Here is an 18,999-nt window from a genome sequence, read left to right on the forward strand (position 1 = left end):
GTGAGTCTCATACTTGTGCCTCTGACTGTCAGACACTGCTGGAATTTGTAAAATATTACACTCATTTGCACTATCAGTACTAGCTGGTCTACATCTTGTTTTATGGACAAGGTCTGATGCAGCTGACCAAGTCAGGCGTCTCCTCAGCCAGGCCTGCAATTCCTCTGCCTCGAAAACAAAGTGGACTATTTCAGATGCTACACAGCAGGAGCCCACTACAAATAGGCAGGGGTTAAGTTGTAATTTAGATGGTGGTGAAACTTTTTCCAAATGCATTAATGTTAGATTTACGTAGATAATGTAGCTAGCTAGGCTTGCTAACCACGAAGCCACAACCCTACACTATGGACATACCAACTAGCTAGTTAGCTAGTTCTATTTACATAAACAAAAATGGACATCATGAAGGCTGAGTTAAAGGTAATCACTGCATATATTAGTAAATGCTTCAGCTAAGTGGACTTAAACAATGAATTCCACTCAGGTCATGATTAAAAATTATTTTGTGTATGCAGTCATGCATCTCTTGCTTCACACAACATCTACAAGCCCACCTCTGTACTGGCAGGTTTTACAGTACAGGCAATAAATGGTCCTTGATGTTTCCTCTGAAACTGATTGCTTCTTATTTTTAGACGCAAAACACTTTATGGACCTGGCTTGTTACTTACTCACTCCCTCTGTCACCTCCAGATGAAGATTCTTCAAAAGACAGAGCCATTGGCACATAAGGAGCGTTTGGTGCTCATAAAACATATAAACCCCAAAATGTTGCGCATTAAATCTGCCACTAGAGAAGTCAGACTGTGTTCACAAGGACCTTTTGATACCCATCAAAAAACTGGTTTGTCATTCGTTTGTTGAGAGTGCTCTATTAAATATGGAAACTTTCAACATAAAACCTACCACGACGATAGGACATAATGTCGGGTTTATTCGCAGAGAAAACAGAAAGGCTACTGCTGAAACTCATGAAAGCCCTGCTGAAAATGATTAGAACCGATTATCAAAAACTGTAATATTGATTAAAATAGAACTCTTTTTTTTTTTTTCAAACAATGAAGCAAAAATATGCTATTTTAATTAACTGTTTGTTGTCATACTGAACCCTTTAGAGCTGGATTGTACAGCTCTGGATGTTGGATGCTGACAGCAGTCATTCATGTCTCGTCCATTTGGTCCCACCCCATGACGTCCCCTATTGACTGACACATAAACATGTCAAAGTTATCTTTGTCCTTTGTCCGTTATCATAAAGTAAACGCATAATAGTATTCCAAAACTGCATTATTAATGAAGAAGAGCAGAAATTAAATGGCAGCGGCCTTAAAGGATTAAGAGTGGTGCTTCACATATACTGTGTATTGTTGTTTCTGTGATGCAGCAACAACGTGGTTAATGTTTCAGTTCACTTGCGCTGCAGGTAAAATTCTCGAGAAGATTGGCAGAAGATTTTTCTCACCCTCTAACTTACCTAGAGAGTGCAATACCCAAATTTTGGATTGCCCTGGCCCAGTTTAACCCCTGACAATAGTATAGAGCATGTATATGCCCTCTGGTCACACTAATGCTGGAGGTCCACCAGCATGTACCAGCCTCCTTTAAAGTGACAGCACTGACTGTATTTCTGTCCTGCAGGTTACAGACATGTGTGGCTACTGAAGGCTGACGGTTCCAGCCTCTCTCCTGCCAGCCTCTTCATTCATGTGAAGGTCACACCAAATTACAGCAGCTCTGAATGTGCTGCATCAACCAAAGCCAGCAGAAAACAAAAAGTACAGCCATAATGCCTCTGGATATATGAAACAGTTGTTGCCACTGATTTACTGTAATTATTACCTTATACTGTGTAACATGTAGGTCTTTGTTCAGTCTTTAATGATCACTCAGTGAAATCACCCAGTGAGAGACCAAGTATGACAAACTTCAGAGAATATTCACAACAGAAGTTAACTTAGTAGTTTTAACTCTATACAACCAAAGGCTTTTTCTGGCTCTAGCATGCGTCAGGGGTCTTGCATGCCTGTATGAAGAAACTTAAAAACTGGTCAAAATATTTGTAAAATAATCGTATAATGTGTCTTTAAAAATGCTGAAGCAATGTAGTAGACTGACTTTTAGTTTTTAGTTTTTGCATCATATTTCAAATGTAGCTTAAACTAATAATTATCATTTTAACTAATTTAGACTTCTTTTCCTGTGCTGCTGAAAAATTCCAGTGTCAAGGTTCTAGTTGTTTAGCCAGAATCTGCTGAGTTTGACAGGCTTGCTGCTAGAAGCATGTACAAAATAAATTCATGCTGCATATTACACTCACGTCTCGTGTTTAAAAAGATGTAAAAGTTATAAAAGAAGCACTAAAAATTCAAATTCTTGCATTTTTATTGCTAATAGCATGAATCTAATCCCTCCCATTCTTATTGGGCAGCTACACCTTTTGGATTATATAGCTAACTGGGAAATTCCATTTTGTTAAACTAATACATTGTAAATCTAATACATTTTAATGTAACAGGTCTTAAGTGTGTCAAAATTTTGCATACCACTATATGTGGAAATGGAAAGTATGGAAAGTTGGAAAGTTTTGTCAAACTTTTGCACATGGTATATGGCCATGTGTTATTATTAATCTATAAAGTAATTAAGGTTTGGTAACTGCTGAAAGTTTTATTTTGTAGCTCAGGTCCTGTTTACTCTTTTACCAGCATTGTGCAACTGCTTCATATAACTGTATATGTATTACTAGAGTGAAGCCACACATAAGTATGTTTTACTGTTATTTTTCTTATGTGTTTTTTCCAAGGTTAGATTTTAATACAAGTTATAGAAGCTATTCTTCTTACGATGTCCTGTTTATGTTTATGACTTATACAGTCCATAGTGTAATTTATTTTGGATATATTTTTAAAAATTACCAAAACGTTCTTTGACATTAGAAATCATACTGTGTGTTGTGTATCACATTGCCATGCCTTGTTTTAATAGGTCTAACTGTGTTCGTCTTAACTTTTTCTGTATATAAAAAAAAGACTTTATTGGTAAAAAGGGAAACAGTGGCTTATTTGCACTGTTGTAAGTCAGATGATGATGTCTATTATGAGCTGTCAGACTGCTTGTTACATAACATAAGGGAATCTGGCCTGCAGCATGTCTGAAATAAATACTGCCTGTAAAACTTTCACGTACTGTAATGTCAAATATCATTTCTCTCCAGGCATCTAATTTTTTTTTGTTGTTGTATGTCATTGGAGGAGTGTGTGAATTCACATTGTACCATGTATCATTCAAACATCCTCTGAGGGCAGATCAGAATGTTATGACAATGTCTTCATTTAATAATAAAAATGAGTGTATGTTGTTTGGTTTATGTTCAATTGACTTTAGGTGAAGATTCAGAAGGGACAGAGAATAACCTCACCATCATTTACATCCAAAAGTTACAGTGCAAAGTTGGATTAAGACTATTTTGTATTACCAGCTACAAAAGTACACCCCCCCAGACAATTGGTGATCGTCGGTTGGCTGATGAGCTTAACACCATTTACTGCAGGTTTGAAAAGCCCAGCTCCACATACCCATTCAGCACAGATTCACACCCTCCTGTCATCCAGCCATCTATTCAGCCTGCCCTGAAGATCTGCGAGAGGGACGTGCATCGACTCTTCAGGAGACAAAAGTGAGGAAAGCACCAGGACCAGACGGTGTATCACCCTCCTGTCTGAGGGCCTGCACCGATCAGCTCGCGCCAGTCTTTATAGCGCTCTTTAACAAATCACTGGAGCTGTGTGTCGTACCTTCCTGTCTCAAACGCTCCACCATAATACCAGTTCCCAAGAAAGCAACCATCACAGGATTGAATGACTACAGACTTGTTGCTTTGACCTCTGTGTTCATGAAATCCTTTGAGAGACTGGTGCTCACCCATCTGAAGAACATCACAGATCCTCTGCTAAACCCCCTGCAGTTTGCATACCGGGCAAACAGGTCAGTAAACGAAACAGTGAACAAGAGACTCCATCTTATTCTCCAACAGCTTGAACACCCGGGAACGTATGCAAGAATTCTGTTCTTGGATTTCAGCTCAGCTTTTAAAACGATCATCCCAGGACAGCTACACAACAAACTGCTCCAACTCAGCGTGCCAACCCCTGCCTGCCAGTGGATCACCAACTTCCTCACTGGCAGAGAGGTGAGGTGGGAAAGTTCACCTCAAACACCTAGATCATCAGTACAGGCGCTCCACAGGATTGTGTACTTTCACCATTGCTCTTCTCACTGTACACTAACGACTGTACCTCCACAGACCCCTCAGTCAAAATCTTGAAGTATGCAGATGACACTACAGTCATTGGTCTCATCTGAGACGGTGACGAGTCTGCGTACAGACGGGTGGTTGATCAGGTGGTCGTTTGGAGCAGCCACAACAACCTGGTGCTGAATACAGAGAAAACAGTGGAGATGACAGTGGACTTCAGGAGGAGCCCACCAACCCTGCCAGCACTCACCATCCTGGACAGAACTGTGGTGGCAGCTGCAAGTTCCTGGGCACAACAATCACCAGGGACCTGAAGTGGGACAGCAACATCAGCTCTATCATCAAGAGAGCCCAGCAGAGGATGTACTTCCTGCATCAGCTGAGAAAGTTCAACCTGCCCCAGGAGCTGATGGTGCAGTTCTGCACAGCCATCATAGAGTCTGTCATCACCACGTCCATCACAGTGTGGGTTAGCTGAGCCACCAAGCATGACCTCCACAGACTGCAGCACATCATCAGGTCTGCAGAGAGGACAATTAGGTTAAGTTACCCACATTGCTGGAACTGCATGCCTCCAGAACCAGGAAGCATGCAGAGAAGATCTCCACTGACTTGTCACACCCTGGATACCACCTGTTCCAGCTCCTTCCCTCAGGCCGGCGCTTCAGCCAGATGAGGATCAGGACATCCAGGCTACATAGGAGCTTCTTCCCACAAGCCGTTACTCTCTTAAACAGTTAATTATTACACATAAACAATATTCCAGCTTCTAAACTGCACTTCTACATATACTGTGGTGTCACACTGAACTCCATCCTCTGAAACTACCGTCTCAAACCAGTGTTTATTCTAGCATCTTACTTACCTGCCTTATTACCCCACTTATCTGACTGTCACCTCACTGAACCTTTCTTTGCCACTATACACCCTTTAACTGCTGCTGCACTCAGCACTTTAACTTTAGACTCATACTTTGCACAATGTAAAGGTTACAGATATGACTGTGTGTGTGTGTGTGTATGAGTGAGTGATGGTAGGAATGCATGTTTATTTTTATTTTGTGTTTTAGTATTTTTATTTCATTGTATTTTATTTTATATTTATTTTATTTTATTTTATTCTATTCACTACATGTAAATGTTAGTCTGATACTATGTACTCTGAGCTCCTGTAACCAAAACCAAATTCCTTGTATGTGTAAGCATACCTGGCCAATAAAGTTTGATTCTGATTCTGATTCTAATCTTAATCTGGTTTTGGCTTTGTCTTGAGCTTGACTATTACAAAGTCTTGGTCCTGTCTCGATGTGTCAATGTCTGGGTCTTGACTCTCACTCACCTTTAGTGGGCTTGACTTCAACACTACTGAAGCTAGTACAAATTACAAGCTATCAAGACATTAAGTAAATGAGGAATTTATGGTCACAATTTCAATTAATGTTCAAAAGCCTTTCATAATTCACACAGTAAACCAGCTACTTCATTGAACAGCTTTTATGCTTTCAGTTTTCAAAGGCTATTTTGAAACTGGATGTTGTTCTGTGCCCTATAATAAAACAGAGGTTCTACTTCTTGGTCCAAAAGCAGCTAGAAACAAACTGTCTAATTTTACACTTAAACTTAACAATTTCTCAGTTGCATCAAGCTCATCTATAAAAAATCTTGGTGTCATGATAGACCCTGATCTGTCCTTCGACGCACATATAACTAATATTACTAGAACAGCCTTCCTGCATCTCCACAATATTGCTAAATTGAGAAATGCATTATCTCTACAGGATGCAGAAAAGTTAGTTCATGCATTTATTACTTCAAGGCTAGATTACTGTAATGCCCTGCTGGCTGGATGTCCGAGCAAAAGCCTTAACAAGCCTTCAGCTATTCCAGAATGCTGCAGCCCGAGTTCTTACTAGAACCAGAAAATTTGACCATATCAGCCCAGTTCTATCAAACCTACACTGGTTACCAGTTAAATTTTGCATTGATTATAAAATTCTTTTACTGACTTATAAAGCTCTAAACGGACTCGCCCCTCAGTACCTGAGTGAACTTCTCTTCCATTATGAACCATCACGCCTACTTAGATCACAAGGTGCTGGCTTACTCTTAGTACCCAGAATTAATAAAGTTACGTCAGGGGGGAGAGCCTTCTCATACAAAGCCCCCCAGCTTTGGAATAATCTTCGTATGAATGTTCGGGACTCAGACACAGCCTCAGTGTTTAAGTCTAGGCTAAAAACTTACTTGTATAGTCAAGCCTTTGGTAATTAGTTTTCCCTGTCGGTTCTATACCTGCCAGAGTCTCTGCTGCTCTGCTAACACTTTAATCTGTGATCAGTCACCCATTACAGAACTGACTCTCTGTGTGTTTTTCCTTTCTTTCTTTTCTTTGCTAAGTTGAACAGCTGCCCATCCTGTGCGCCTGATGCTGCTGCCTCTTCTGCCTTGATCGGGTGTCACTGTTGCCAGCCCTCTGGACCAGCTTACCACCATTGAGTTTCATGCTGTACAACGCCGTGCAAACCTCACCCTCACATCCTGACCCCACTGATGCTGCTGCTGCTACATAAACTAAACTAATCAAATTAATCATTTGCTCCACCTGTTTTCCCAGTTTTGTACTAACAGTGTTTACTATCCGGTGTCGACCAGAGGAGGATGGGTTCCCCTTCTCAGTCTTGGTTCCTCTCAAGGTTTCTTCCTGTCTCTTAGGGAGTTTTTCCTTGCCACTGTCACCACTGGCTTGCTCATGGGGGTTTGGACCTGGATTTCTTTTTGTAATGCTGATTTTTTTTTTGTTTTGTAAAGCTGCTTTGTGACAACACCTGTTGTAAAAAGCGCTATATAAATAAACTTTGCTTGCTTGCTTGCTATGGAAGCTTATGGGAAGTGATGTATCTTAGTGGGTCTAAAATGTATTTCACACAAAAAACAATATCTTTTTTAAATACAGTGCAATCTGGAAAAGAAAGACAAACCCTGTATTTTTTACGTATAGTAAACCGTGCCAATTAGGAAAACAATAATAACCATGCTGACACACATAGCCTGTATTTATAGTTGATCCCTTTACCATTATTTAAATGTGAATGTACAGATGTTTGTTAAAACTGAAAGTAGTAGCATTTTCGTGTCTGTTAAGTTAAACGGGCTGTTTTTGTTATTGTGCCTTTAAAACTAATATGAGATAAATGGCCTTTGTTCTGATTGCCTGCTCTGTATTGTAACTTATTTATGAAGTTATATAGCTTTAAAACTTTAATTAAAAATAGGTGGGGTTAAACAGCTGTAGGCTGAAAAGGTGGATATATGCAAATCTGTTGGCGCTCATGACATCACAGAAACAACAAATTCAAAACAGGCTGTTTTTGCAGCTTAGTTTCCACATATAGACTGTATGGACTGGGGAGTGAATGGTACGTTTCAAAACTTTAATAATGTTTCCGTTCTACTTCAAACTCCTTTATAGGAAGAAAAGCGAGGGATGTTCGACTTTTCATGATATGGACCCTTTTTTGGACCCCCAAGGGTTGCTGGAGCCTACCCCAGCAGTCTTTGGGCAGAAGGCAGAATACACCCTGGACAGGTTGCTGGTGTTTTCAAATTAATTTGACCTAAAACAAAGTTACATTTCCTCAAAAAACTGCAAGTGAAACACTGCTTTTATTTGGAGAGATCGAGCACTTTATTGTTATTTGGTGCAGGCGAGTTGAGATAGTGGGAATGGAGCAGGATAAAGAGGACGGGCCAGTGCTGAGAGAAATGGAGACAGACCTCGAGTTCTGCTCTTTTTTGCTCTCTACTTCCTGGTCTTGCATTTAGCCTTTCCTGTTCTTGGTCTTTCCTCTGTCGTTCCATCGTCCTTGTCCTCCTCATTTCTCTTCTGTTCCTCCTCTTTAGACAGAACCTGTCACACACAATATTACCTTCTGTTAAACACAGTACATAACACAACAAAACACCACACTAGCACTGGAGTTCAGCAAAATCGGTAAGCATGTGCACCACCACACCCACAAACTTCAGAGCTTGTTCTTTCTGCACGGAGAGCTGGTGCCAAGACTCTTCCTCAGAATCAGGTTCTCCAGAAACTGCACCCTATCCTCTCCTGTCTTACACTCCTCCAAGCTTTTATGTAACTGCAACAACCTGAAAAATACACACAAATACAACCATAAAGATTTGTTAATCTCTGACTCAAATTGCAGTGTTAGATTTTTTCAAATTTTTAAAAAACTTCTTGAAAGGATTAGCATTAAAATTATCACTACACAAATAACCCAAGCATAGACCAAGATGAGTATGGCTCATCCATGCTAATCTCAGCTTAGTCCTTGATGAAGCTTGACACTGACCTGCCTCTCCTCTGGATGCAGTTCATCAGGCCAGGATATCCTGCACTCTGTGTCTCCTGGTGTGTCCTGCTGCATCAGTGAGGGAATGTCCACTCGGGGCAGTGTGGAGGGGGTTATCACATTACTGAGAGAGAATGAGAGACATATTTGTGAGTTTATTTTTATGTAAAATACAGAAAAAATAAAAGAAAATGTAACATTTTAAACGTTTATTGTATTTACTGAGAATTACATATCTTTTAACATTTCAGCATTGCAATCAGCCAAGAAAGGTTGTGCGTAACAGTGGTTTTACATCGACAAAATACGATATAACAACATTCATTGCAATAATTACTAATAATAATCACAGTAAATAATTATTCCACCAAGCAATGTAGTTTGTTAACAGTAAACTATGGTTGCCAAGCAACCCAACAGTCAAAAATGATTCCATTAACAGCACAACAGCTTTTAATAACGTGTCAAATTCATATAGAATTCAGTATATTGAGTGTTTCACAACAGCTCTGAATGTGGATTAATACTGGAACAATACATTTTGTATAAATATGTAAGATTTATTTTTAAAATTATTGTAATGAAAGGGTGTATATCTCACTAGCGCTGATCTCTTTGTTCTTCATTAGGAGGGCAGCGGGGAAAGAGACATTTCTCCACCAGATTCTCCATCGTTCTACCTGCATGTTTGATCTATAGGGAGAGAAAACGCAACATGCTCACCATCACCATCTTTATTATAATAAATAATAATAATAACATGGCTGCTACAGTTGTACAGATGACAGTACAATCTAGATCTGTTCTGGACACAAACCTGGTGAGAGTATCCATATCCAAACAAGCCGTTTGTGAACGTTAGCTCTGTGTCCAACTTACAAACTTTCTGAAAACATAAGAAATCAAATCATATATCTCTTTCTCGCTTCCACACAGCAGAAAAAATAACTGAATTTTATGAATGCACACTTTACCTGCCGTCTGAGCCTCAAGTCAAACTAGTGGCTGACTGAAGATTTCTGTAGGAAAAGAGAAAAAAATGGTTACATTCTCATTATTGGAAATAAGTGACACTGAATGGCTTAAATAAAACCTTTATACAGGCTTAAATAAAACCTTTATACAGGCTTAAATAAAACCTTTATACAGGTATAAAAATGAGAACATGTCTCACCTTAAGGATTTCCTGCAGCTTGATGGTGTCTCTCCCCATGAGTCTGGGGGCAGCTGTGTCAGGGTCAGAAACAATCAGCTCCACCACCATTAAACTGGACTGCTGAACCCCCAAAACTTCTTCCTGCTGGATCTGCAAACACAAATAGATAAGAAAGGCATTCATGAATTATTTTGGACAAGCAGTTCAGCAAGTTCTGCCAAGTGTGGTAGTTAAGTTGCTTTGGGAGTCGTAGTCTACAGTTTAAGCAGCTGCTGTTGTTATATTAGTGTTGTAGAACAGACGTAGTCTGACTTTCATTCATTGCCAATTTAATGCAGTTTGAGTTTAATGTTAGCTTGCTTGTAGCATGGATGTAGCAATATAATAAGTAATATAGCTTGCAATGCAATGAAATAACTGTCCATGCTAATCAACTTTGTTCTACAATCTGGCACCCCTGCTCAGTCATGACCACATAGTCATTTGGAGATCTCTGAGGACTTTGCCAAATTTCCTTCTCAGGCCATCTTCAGTTTTAACTGTAGCCCTCTGGGTTTCACAAACACATCAAATTTGATGTTTCTATATATGTTTCTCTATCTTTGTGATAATACAGTGCAGAAATATAGTTCCAGAAATAACACTTCCTGAATCTGTAGGGTAGCCCTTTCAGTTCCTTCTAATTGCGAGATTATACGTTACTCACATCCAGAGTTATGAGGCTATGACGAGAGTCTGAGAGACATGTCGTCTGCCTCTCACTGTGAGTAATTGGTGGATTCATGTGTGCATCAACGTTTTTTTGTGAAACTGACCAATGGACACTCTGGAAATCACTAGACTCACCTTAAACATCGAAAACCATTCATTTTTCATTCAGTCAAGATTGGAGACACGTGTGAAACGGCATGGAAAGAGTTTACAGCCGCTGAAGTTGCTGCAGTGGTTTTTGCTGATAATGGAGCACTTTGATATGAAACATATGGGTATCATGTTATATGCAAGTGCCTTTAGAGGCCAATTTAAGAAGATATGCCAAAATCAAGACAAATCCTTGAAGACAGCAGATGGTTAAAAAAAAAAAACATTTGTCTGCCATGCACAGGGACAAGACATTGATAAGTAATACTAACCTGTATGGAAAAGTGTTTCCATTCATCGAAGCACATGGGGTCGTTGTAGGGCTGCTGCTCAGTGTACTTCACCATTCCCCCAATAGTGACCCTCACAGTAGCCCAAGTGCCTTTCTTCAAGGGAGCTGATGCAGGAAAACAGCCCAACCAGAACCAGCATTATTGATCAATGCAGACAAAATCAACTTATTACAGTTTGACGGCTAGATATCAATACAAACACAAACCTGAACTTAACACAACTGAACAGAATTCAAGAACTCTGAGTGAATCTAAACAACAATCCAGACTTCATCAGCTGATCAGCTCATAAAATCGGCTACATTTGGTCTCTTCCTGACACTTAGTGGTTTCAAACTAAATTAATGTAAGAAAATAGTAACAGAATAATTTATAGTAGTAAGCAGAGACTCACCTGCAGGTTCTCCACCTCGATGCACACGACTCCCCCACTGTCATGGCCTCTTAACTCTATTTTCTCCTAAGCTGTCTGTCCTCTCTCTGATCTATCAGTCTGGATGTACGAGTCTCTGAAGCCTGATCTTCTGCTTCTGACTCAGTGAAAGCCTGAGGCTGTGGACTGGCTTCCTGAGGGACGGCGCTGCTCTCATCCCCCACACTGTCCTCTGTATTGGGATGTGTGCTGCAGTCAGATGGGGAGGGAGTGGACGGTTTAGGCTGCTCTGGGCTCAAATTGAGGAGGGCTCCTCCACTTGGAGGAACAAGCCAGCTAAAGTCCGCTGAAGAGGGTGACTGTGGGGAAGCAGTTGCTCCAGCACCCCCAGGCTGAGGGACTGGGTGGGGAACACAGCTCTCCCTCCTGCTCTGTCCCCTGTGGAGCTGTTGACTATAAGATACAAAATGACTGGGTTAATACAGATGTGGTTACTAAGTGTTTGGTAAACAGCTGTTGATTACTATTAATGTTGTACCTCTGTTGTCTTCTGCTGCTTTTTGTTTCTCTTCATCTTTCTTACTTTTGCTTCTTCCTCATACAGTTCTTGTGGTCTGGTTTGGAAAATCACAAATAAAAAGACATACATACCAAATTAGTTACTGGTTTTGTTTAAGGATTTGACCACTTTACCATCCACTGCTTCACTATCAGAAGAGTGAATGAGAAATAGTTTACACTCCAAATTAAGCCTGAGACTGTCCAATTTCATATGCTGTCCTTAATGTAAAAAAAGCCAGAATGATTATCATCATTTCACAAATGACAATGTACTGAATTTTAATCCTCTTGTGTGGGAAACATTAATACAGCCTATGAAATCCAGTAGGGCTTATTGATGGGAAGTTCAATTCATTTTTCCAAAATGGTTCTTTGTGAAATATGAAGAGTTTAATGCTTATGCATTAGAGAATCTCATTTGTGGCACTAACAGGAGTCAGCATTGTGTTAGTGGATGGTCACAGTAGGATACTTATGAAGCGTATTAAAACATTTCTTTCAGCATTAAACACTGCAGTGTAATAACATGTGAGGCTAACATTTACTCAATTTTATAACCAAAAAAATAAATAAATGACAAAAACAGTTTAATTTCAGTGAATTAGATACTGTATTTTCTGAATAGTATTGTAACCTGATTCAGCCACTAGAAAAAGTATGTAGCCATTTATTAAGTCACAATAATGAGAAAGTTTCCCATAATTATGACATAGGATCTCACAAGGATGATGTTGCATATCAAAATTACTTATTCGTTCATAATGAAGACTCAGCATATTAGAATTATCATCATATAATTACGATTTATTTAATCATAATAATGACGTAGCATCTCATAATCATGACAAAATGTTCTAATTAGAAGACACTAAGTCACTTGTAGCAGGTTCCCCTGCATTAATTAAAAGTTACACTCTAAGAGGTATGAAACTGTCACTGGGGTGGTATCTACATCTCAGTACCTTTAGTCAGGGAACATAACTGTACTATTATCCATTGAAATTATTTTTTCTAAGTAGAACTTACTCCACACACCCTGCCTCATCTCCAGGCTTTTTATTTTATTGTTCTGTTTTAAAATATTACCTTATAAAAAAGTAACAAATATGTACCTTTCACCTTAGAAAAAATATTTAAGGTACACAATTGGACCTTAAAATCTCTGCTGTACCTTTAAGGGCACTGTTTGCACCTTGATGAACAAACAATGTACCTGCACAGCACCTTTATTTCTGACAGTGTACCTATTGTGCTTCCCATTAGTCAGAGGTGCACTGTGATGATGAAAAGACTGTTTGTGTAGGTGTGCTTGGATAAAGCAGTTTTATAGTGTAATGGAAATATTAATTAATATCTATGCATACTTTTATTTCAAATCTGTAACTATATAAAAAAATTGTTTTTTATTATTTAGAGCTAATTAATATCCAAGTCCTCATAGGAAAGGCTGTTCACTCGGTGGCCATCAGTTATTTCAATCATACAAGACCAGACACACCCCTGCTTTTTTGAATGGGGAGAGACCTAAAAACTCAAAACTGAAGGTCAAATTATCATTTGAAAAACATTTGAAATCACTGATAAAATCTGACAAAAACTTCATCAGTAGTTAGGCATTAAAATAGTTCAAATAGTTTGCCGCAAATGCACAAATGTGTTCTTTGGCTTGCTCTTGCTATTGTGATCGCACAGGTCTCTGTAACTGAACCCAAGTAGAGGGGGGCTTTCCCCGCTCGTAGCATAACCAGCAAGCTGATTGGCTCTTTTTGCTGAAGGGTGGGATTTTCTTCATAAACAGATGACATGTTTAGCGTTATGAGCTCCCATTCATTTTCCAACAGGTGACCTGTCTCTTCCTTTATAATGTCTTTGTTAATGTGTGCACCTCCTCAGGTTAATCTGTGAAATATGTGTCCTGGTTAATACAGTTGTGTTGTTGGTGTCTTGCCAGTACAGGGCTTTGAAATCAACGTCACCTTCTGATGCATTATGGACTCATTCTGCGTTTTTGACAGGGTTTGTTCTTTATTTGCATGCAACGAATCATCGCTGTCAGGACAAAACCTCTTTTTTCCAAAAATGTAAAAAAAACTTAATTGGCTTTCAATGTAATTTTTCAGGAAAGCTGACATTGGGTAAAAACTGATTTGAAACTTCAGAACAATCGATTCTTTTTGTTTGAATGTTTCAAATGATTTGGAATAAGCATCACTAGTGCACAGTGGCATCAATAAATAAATGACCTTAGGATACAAAGACACAAAAAAGACAACAGACACAAATAGTGCTCAGACTAAAATAAAGTCAACATAGAAAACATCTTTACAAAAACCTTAATTGAGTTTTCAATTACATACACTAGGATTACTATTAAAAATAAGTGTCCATACAAAAATACAAAGATAACCAGTGTCTTCCCCGCTCAGAGTTGCACATTTATTGGTGCAAGCGAACTGGAAACTACAACTCCCATCAACCCCCAGCGCTAGGTTCTTTGATCAGGAACAAGTGGGGTGCATTTTACGGTAGGAAATGCATTCCCTCTTAAATCTGGCTAAGCTGTTATTAAATCCAAGAAGCATGCACAGGTAATGCTGATAGCAAAACCGAAGCTTTGAAGTTTTCCTCAAAACTGTATTTAAATGGGTTCGTTGATCGAAGCTTTTAAAACCAGTGCAAATTAATGACACCTGGTGGTTAAACGTATGAACAGCAGTCCTGTCCTGGGAGATGTTTTAGATGTTTTGTCTTCTAGTGTTTAAAAAAGTGTTTTAATTGGTTTCTAAAATACTAAAGATACTTTTATAAACATGACGCAAATGAAAAATAACAATTTTAGAAGCGATGTTTGCAGCTGGTATTTACAGCAAATCTCTTGACAAACTCATGCATATGCGTGTTCTCTTGTACTTTTGTCCTACATATTATTTCATAGTAAAGCTGCGGGCTTCATATATAAAATCGAAATCAAGAAATAAGCGTTTGATGTTAAAGCCATGAAAACCTGCACCAGTTCGTTTCTGTTGTATTAGTTCCAGAAACTGTTTGTGAAATATGAACCAGGCGCCTCAGAGTAAAGAGAGTTGGTTTTCTGACACTTGTTTCTAAGCTTCAATGTCAAACATCACTATAGCAAGGCATTTTGGTCTCAAGTACATGTCACTAAAACCTTTAACCCTAGGGACAACAGAAAGAAAGTGACTGGTGCATTTTATGGTGAACCACCTGCCAGAAAATGCATTCCCTCTTAAATCTGGCTTCGTTCGTGTTACATCCATGAAATGTGTGTGCTGCTGCAACAAAACGATTTCACCACTGGGAATAATAAAGTATGAATCTGTCTATCTGTCTAAATGGTTGCCGACCGTACCGTAAAATACGGAATCATCTCTTGATTGGAAACTAAGGCTACGGTTACACAGCAGGTAAAAGTGGCCCAAATCCGATCTTTTTCCTCAGATGTGTCATCTGTGTGGCTATGTGAACAGCAAAAAACGCATTGAATCTGACATTTTCAATTCCGATTTGAGACGCTTTCATATGTGGTACTGAAATCCGATACGTATCCGATCTGCGGCAATGCGACTCAGTCTGAACAGCCAGATCGGAATTCATGCGACTTTTACGTCAATCCAACTCGACATTCGTCATAATTTCGCGCTGCTGAGACTCATAAATATTTAGTCTGACGTTTCTGTACCGAAAAATTAGAGGAGACTCATCAAACCGCTCCGTGATCGAAGAGGTTTCGAACGGAACGGCCGAACGCGGCCGGAGGAGCCCGAGGCTGCAGCGTCAGAGAGCAGTTTAAAGAATCCGAGGACACGAGCCAAAGAAGCGGCCGAATAACGAGCCCTTTTTCGGCGAACTCGAACACACTGTGGGTGATGAGTCCAGCTGTCAACCACTGGAACTTTAGAATCGCTCCTGTGATGCTGGTGAAGACGAAGCTGATCCTCCGGGAGCGACTGGCGTTCGCTGGCCGTCATGATTGTTTACCTCTGGATGAGCCGCCACGTGAAGCACTGTTCTTTTGCGCATGCGGGTCGGTTTAGGAGCGTGATCTGTTCAGACTGATGTCGCATACAGATCACATTTAAAAGATAATGTGAACAGCCAAACCAAAAAATCGGATTTGGTGAGAAAATCAGATTTGGGCCACTTTTACCTGCTGTGTAAACGTAGCCTAAAAGACGTATTCCGTACTGGACTGATACGGGATGCACTTTGTTCCATATTTTAGAAAATCAGTTCAGTGCAAATCTATGGGAGAGAAATATTACAGGTTGGACTACTAAGACTGGGCGGCTTCTATGAGACAGAAGGAAACCCCGCTGATCTCCCCTCCGCCTGTCTGTCACGTAATGTTCCAGAACCTAAACAGAAAATGCGCGTGACTCGCGACCAATGAGAAGCTGTTCTCGTTGTTACGATACGCCTGATAGCAGCGCGAGACTTAAAAATGGCGAACTCCAAACGGAACACTCAAAGTACTATAAACGTTACACCCAAGTGTTTATGTAGAAATTTAGGGACTAAATCAGTGCCCCCCACTTCAAGTTGTGTAACGTTAGCCCCGTTTTGCTGTTTGTAACTCGTACCGTGGACAGATATAAGATGAAGCTGAAGTTAGCTTCTTATTCTTATTTGCCGTTCCACCTTAAATGATGTAGCATTTACATTCAGACGCCTGTTCGGTGGCTAGCGAGTAAATGCGACACTATTTAAGGTGGAACGGAAATTCCAATAAGAAGCTGACAGCAGCCTCGAAAGAAAGGAAGGGCGACGACGTGCTGCTAACACAGCAGGCAGAGCTCCACTGAGTTTAATAAATTAGCTACAATAGCGGCAAGAACTGCAGAGAACCAAGGTCTGAGAAAGCTAGTTAAGGTGGATGCGGAATATTCTGAGCAAATGGGCAGTGAGAAATTTTTGACAGGATGTTAAGTTACTTTCGTTTGTAGTGCATTGACTCGTGATCATAGATGTGGCTACATACATAGAAGCCGCGTTGGGTCCAGCCAGGCACGTCAACGGCGCCGCCATTTTGCGGCGATCAACATCGCATCTGGACTGCATTCAATACTTTTACAGAGCGTCAGTTTAAACAGAAGCTGAGCAGAAACATAATCCCACAATCAGTCCATCAATGTATGAATCACTTCTAATCTTAATATACATAAAAATAAAATAAATTCCCAAAACATTGAAAGGACAAAGCTGAAGTTGGCTTCCAATTCACCAGCTTCTTGTTCGAGTTTACCCGTTCCACCTTAAATGGTGCAGCAGTCACTTTCTGGTGCCTGAAGCTGCACCATTTAAGGTGGAACGGGAAAATTCGAACAAGAATCTGACAAACTGACTTAAGCTTCGTGTGAGAAGGTGCTAAAGTTAATCTATTATGAATATCTACACAAGGAATGCTGTAACCTAGCTACAATTGACCATCATTGTAAATAAATTACTACTACAAGATTCCCTGAATAGACTATTAAATGAAATGTAATATTTTAATAAGCTTAATACGCTTAATACATGAACAGAGAAAAACAATCACATCAACAGGTTCTCTGTGCCTCACCAACCACACGGCCATAGCTACACATAGGCATCACACAAACATGAGCGTGGATCGCTGCGTTTCCTCCGTTATATAGCTAATCCTATCCCACTTTCTGAGTGCAATATTCTTGAAATAAAATCATTACGGACAGTATCTTTCTTAAACTTGAATTTTAATGTCAGCTGCAGACTGAATACTTTTCTGCTGGTCCGGACAGCTAATTAGCACGATCACTTATTAAAGAAATAAAAGCTACTGAGAGCAGTCCGTGCAACCTAGATTAATCTGTCTGAGGATTATAAGAAAACAAATTTGGTGAGAATCGGTCGAGTATTAAGGAAGTTGTGGCCGATTTAATCCTTAGAACTCATCTCAAGTAAATTTGTTCACAAGCGGATCTTAACCGCTCCAACATGGCGGACGTGTAGACGTATCGCCTCAGATAGAGAACAACAGACAAAGCTGCGTCTGGGTAGGTATATCCATGGTCATGATTGTGTCACATTTATTTTTATCAGTTTTTATGTTATCACTATCTAGCCTTCTTGTTTATCTCAGTATAGCATATGAATAATACATAAGTTATACAAGTAAAAAAAGAAGATGGAAACATTTTAGAAATAGTTATGTTGCATAAACGTAATGCTGTAGCAGGAGAAACACAGTCGGAGTTCAAGGTGGTGGGCTGGCCTGCAACATATAACTCCCGGTCTGAAAACAAGCCCCACTCCGACCCTGAAGGGTGTGTGTAGTAATCATATCGATTTTTTCAAACCCAAATGTGGTTGATAGATACCAGTGTTAGGGAAGCTACTTTGAAAGCATAGCTTTACAAGCTATTAATTACTTCCCAAATTGTCAGTTTTTATGGCCCAAAATTGTTTGTACATTCAGTAGTTAGCTACACAAAAATGGCAAAAAGTAATTAAATAAACTACTTGAATCACTATGCAAATATGAATGTAGTTAAACTACCAACAAACTACTGCAAAATGTAGTTATACTTCTAGTTTAATTAGATGTAGTTCACTACGTCCGAACACAGATAGATACACTGTGATTATTCTTACTATGAAAGATCATCATAATTAAGGTTCATATAATGTAAACAGTAACAACTGAGTAGTAAATAATATTTACCATTTTATGTATAATAATAATACCTACTTTAAATATGCTAATATATATATAAGTAATTCCAGTCAGCGTTTTATTGTATTGGTGTACTCTGAAGTTCTTCTAGAGTGAAAAGTCCTGTTCCCGGGTTTTTTATATACAGCAAAAGCTCTGACGACCACTGACAGCCAGCCAATCACAACACTGTTCCAGAAATCAGTAGTAACCAGTCATATGTCGGGACCGAATTAAACTCTTGAGAGAGCAGAAGCGCAACGGCCAGCAGAAAGAAGAGTCGAGATGGGTTTTGGTTGTGTGAAGAATCATTTTCCTCGCTTACGAGTTTTGTTTTGGATTTGGCTTCATAGAAAAGCCAGCTCCGCCCATAAGAGAACGAGAGCGGCCAGCACTACTGTTTACATAAACTACCGCGAGTTTAGTTTCGGCTGCTGTCACATGACGGAGTC

At 39.6% G+C, this 18,999-nt stretch overlaps 1 protein-coding gene across 1 annotated transcript in view; it reads left to right on the forward strand.

Annotated features, from left to right (window-relative positions):
* Window positions 1–1,809, forward strand: part of LOC118808958 (1-phosphatidylinositol 4,5-bisphosphate phosphodiesterase delta-3-A-like) — a 46,416-nt gene extending 44,607 nt beyond the window's left edge. Inside the window, exon 17 of the mRNA XM_036571838.1 lies at window positions 1,639–1,809. Coding sequence (XP_036427731.1) covers window positions 1,639–1,787 — 149 coding nt within the window. The 3' untranslated portion in view covers window positions 1,788–1,809. The remainder of the gene's footprint in view (window positions 1–1,638) is intronic.
* The last annotated feature ends 17,190 nt before the right edge of the window (window positions 1,810–18,999 follow it).

This window comes from Colossoma macropomum, unplaced genomic scaffold (genome assembly GCF_904425465.1).
Source record: "Colossoma macropomum unplaced genomic scaffold, Colossoma_macropomum, whole genome shotgun sequence".
Taxonomy (NCBI): domain Eukaryota; kingdom Metazoa; phylum Chordata; class Actinopteri; order Characiformes; family Serrasalmidae; genus Colossoma; species Colossoma macropomum.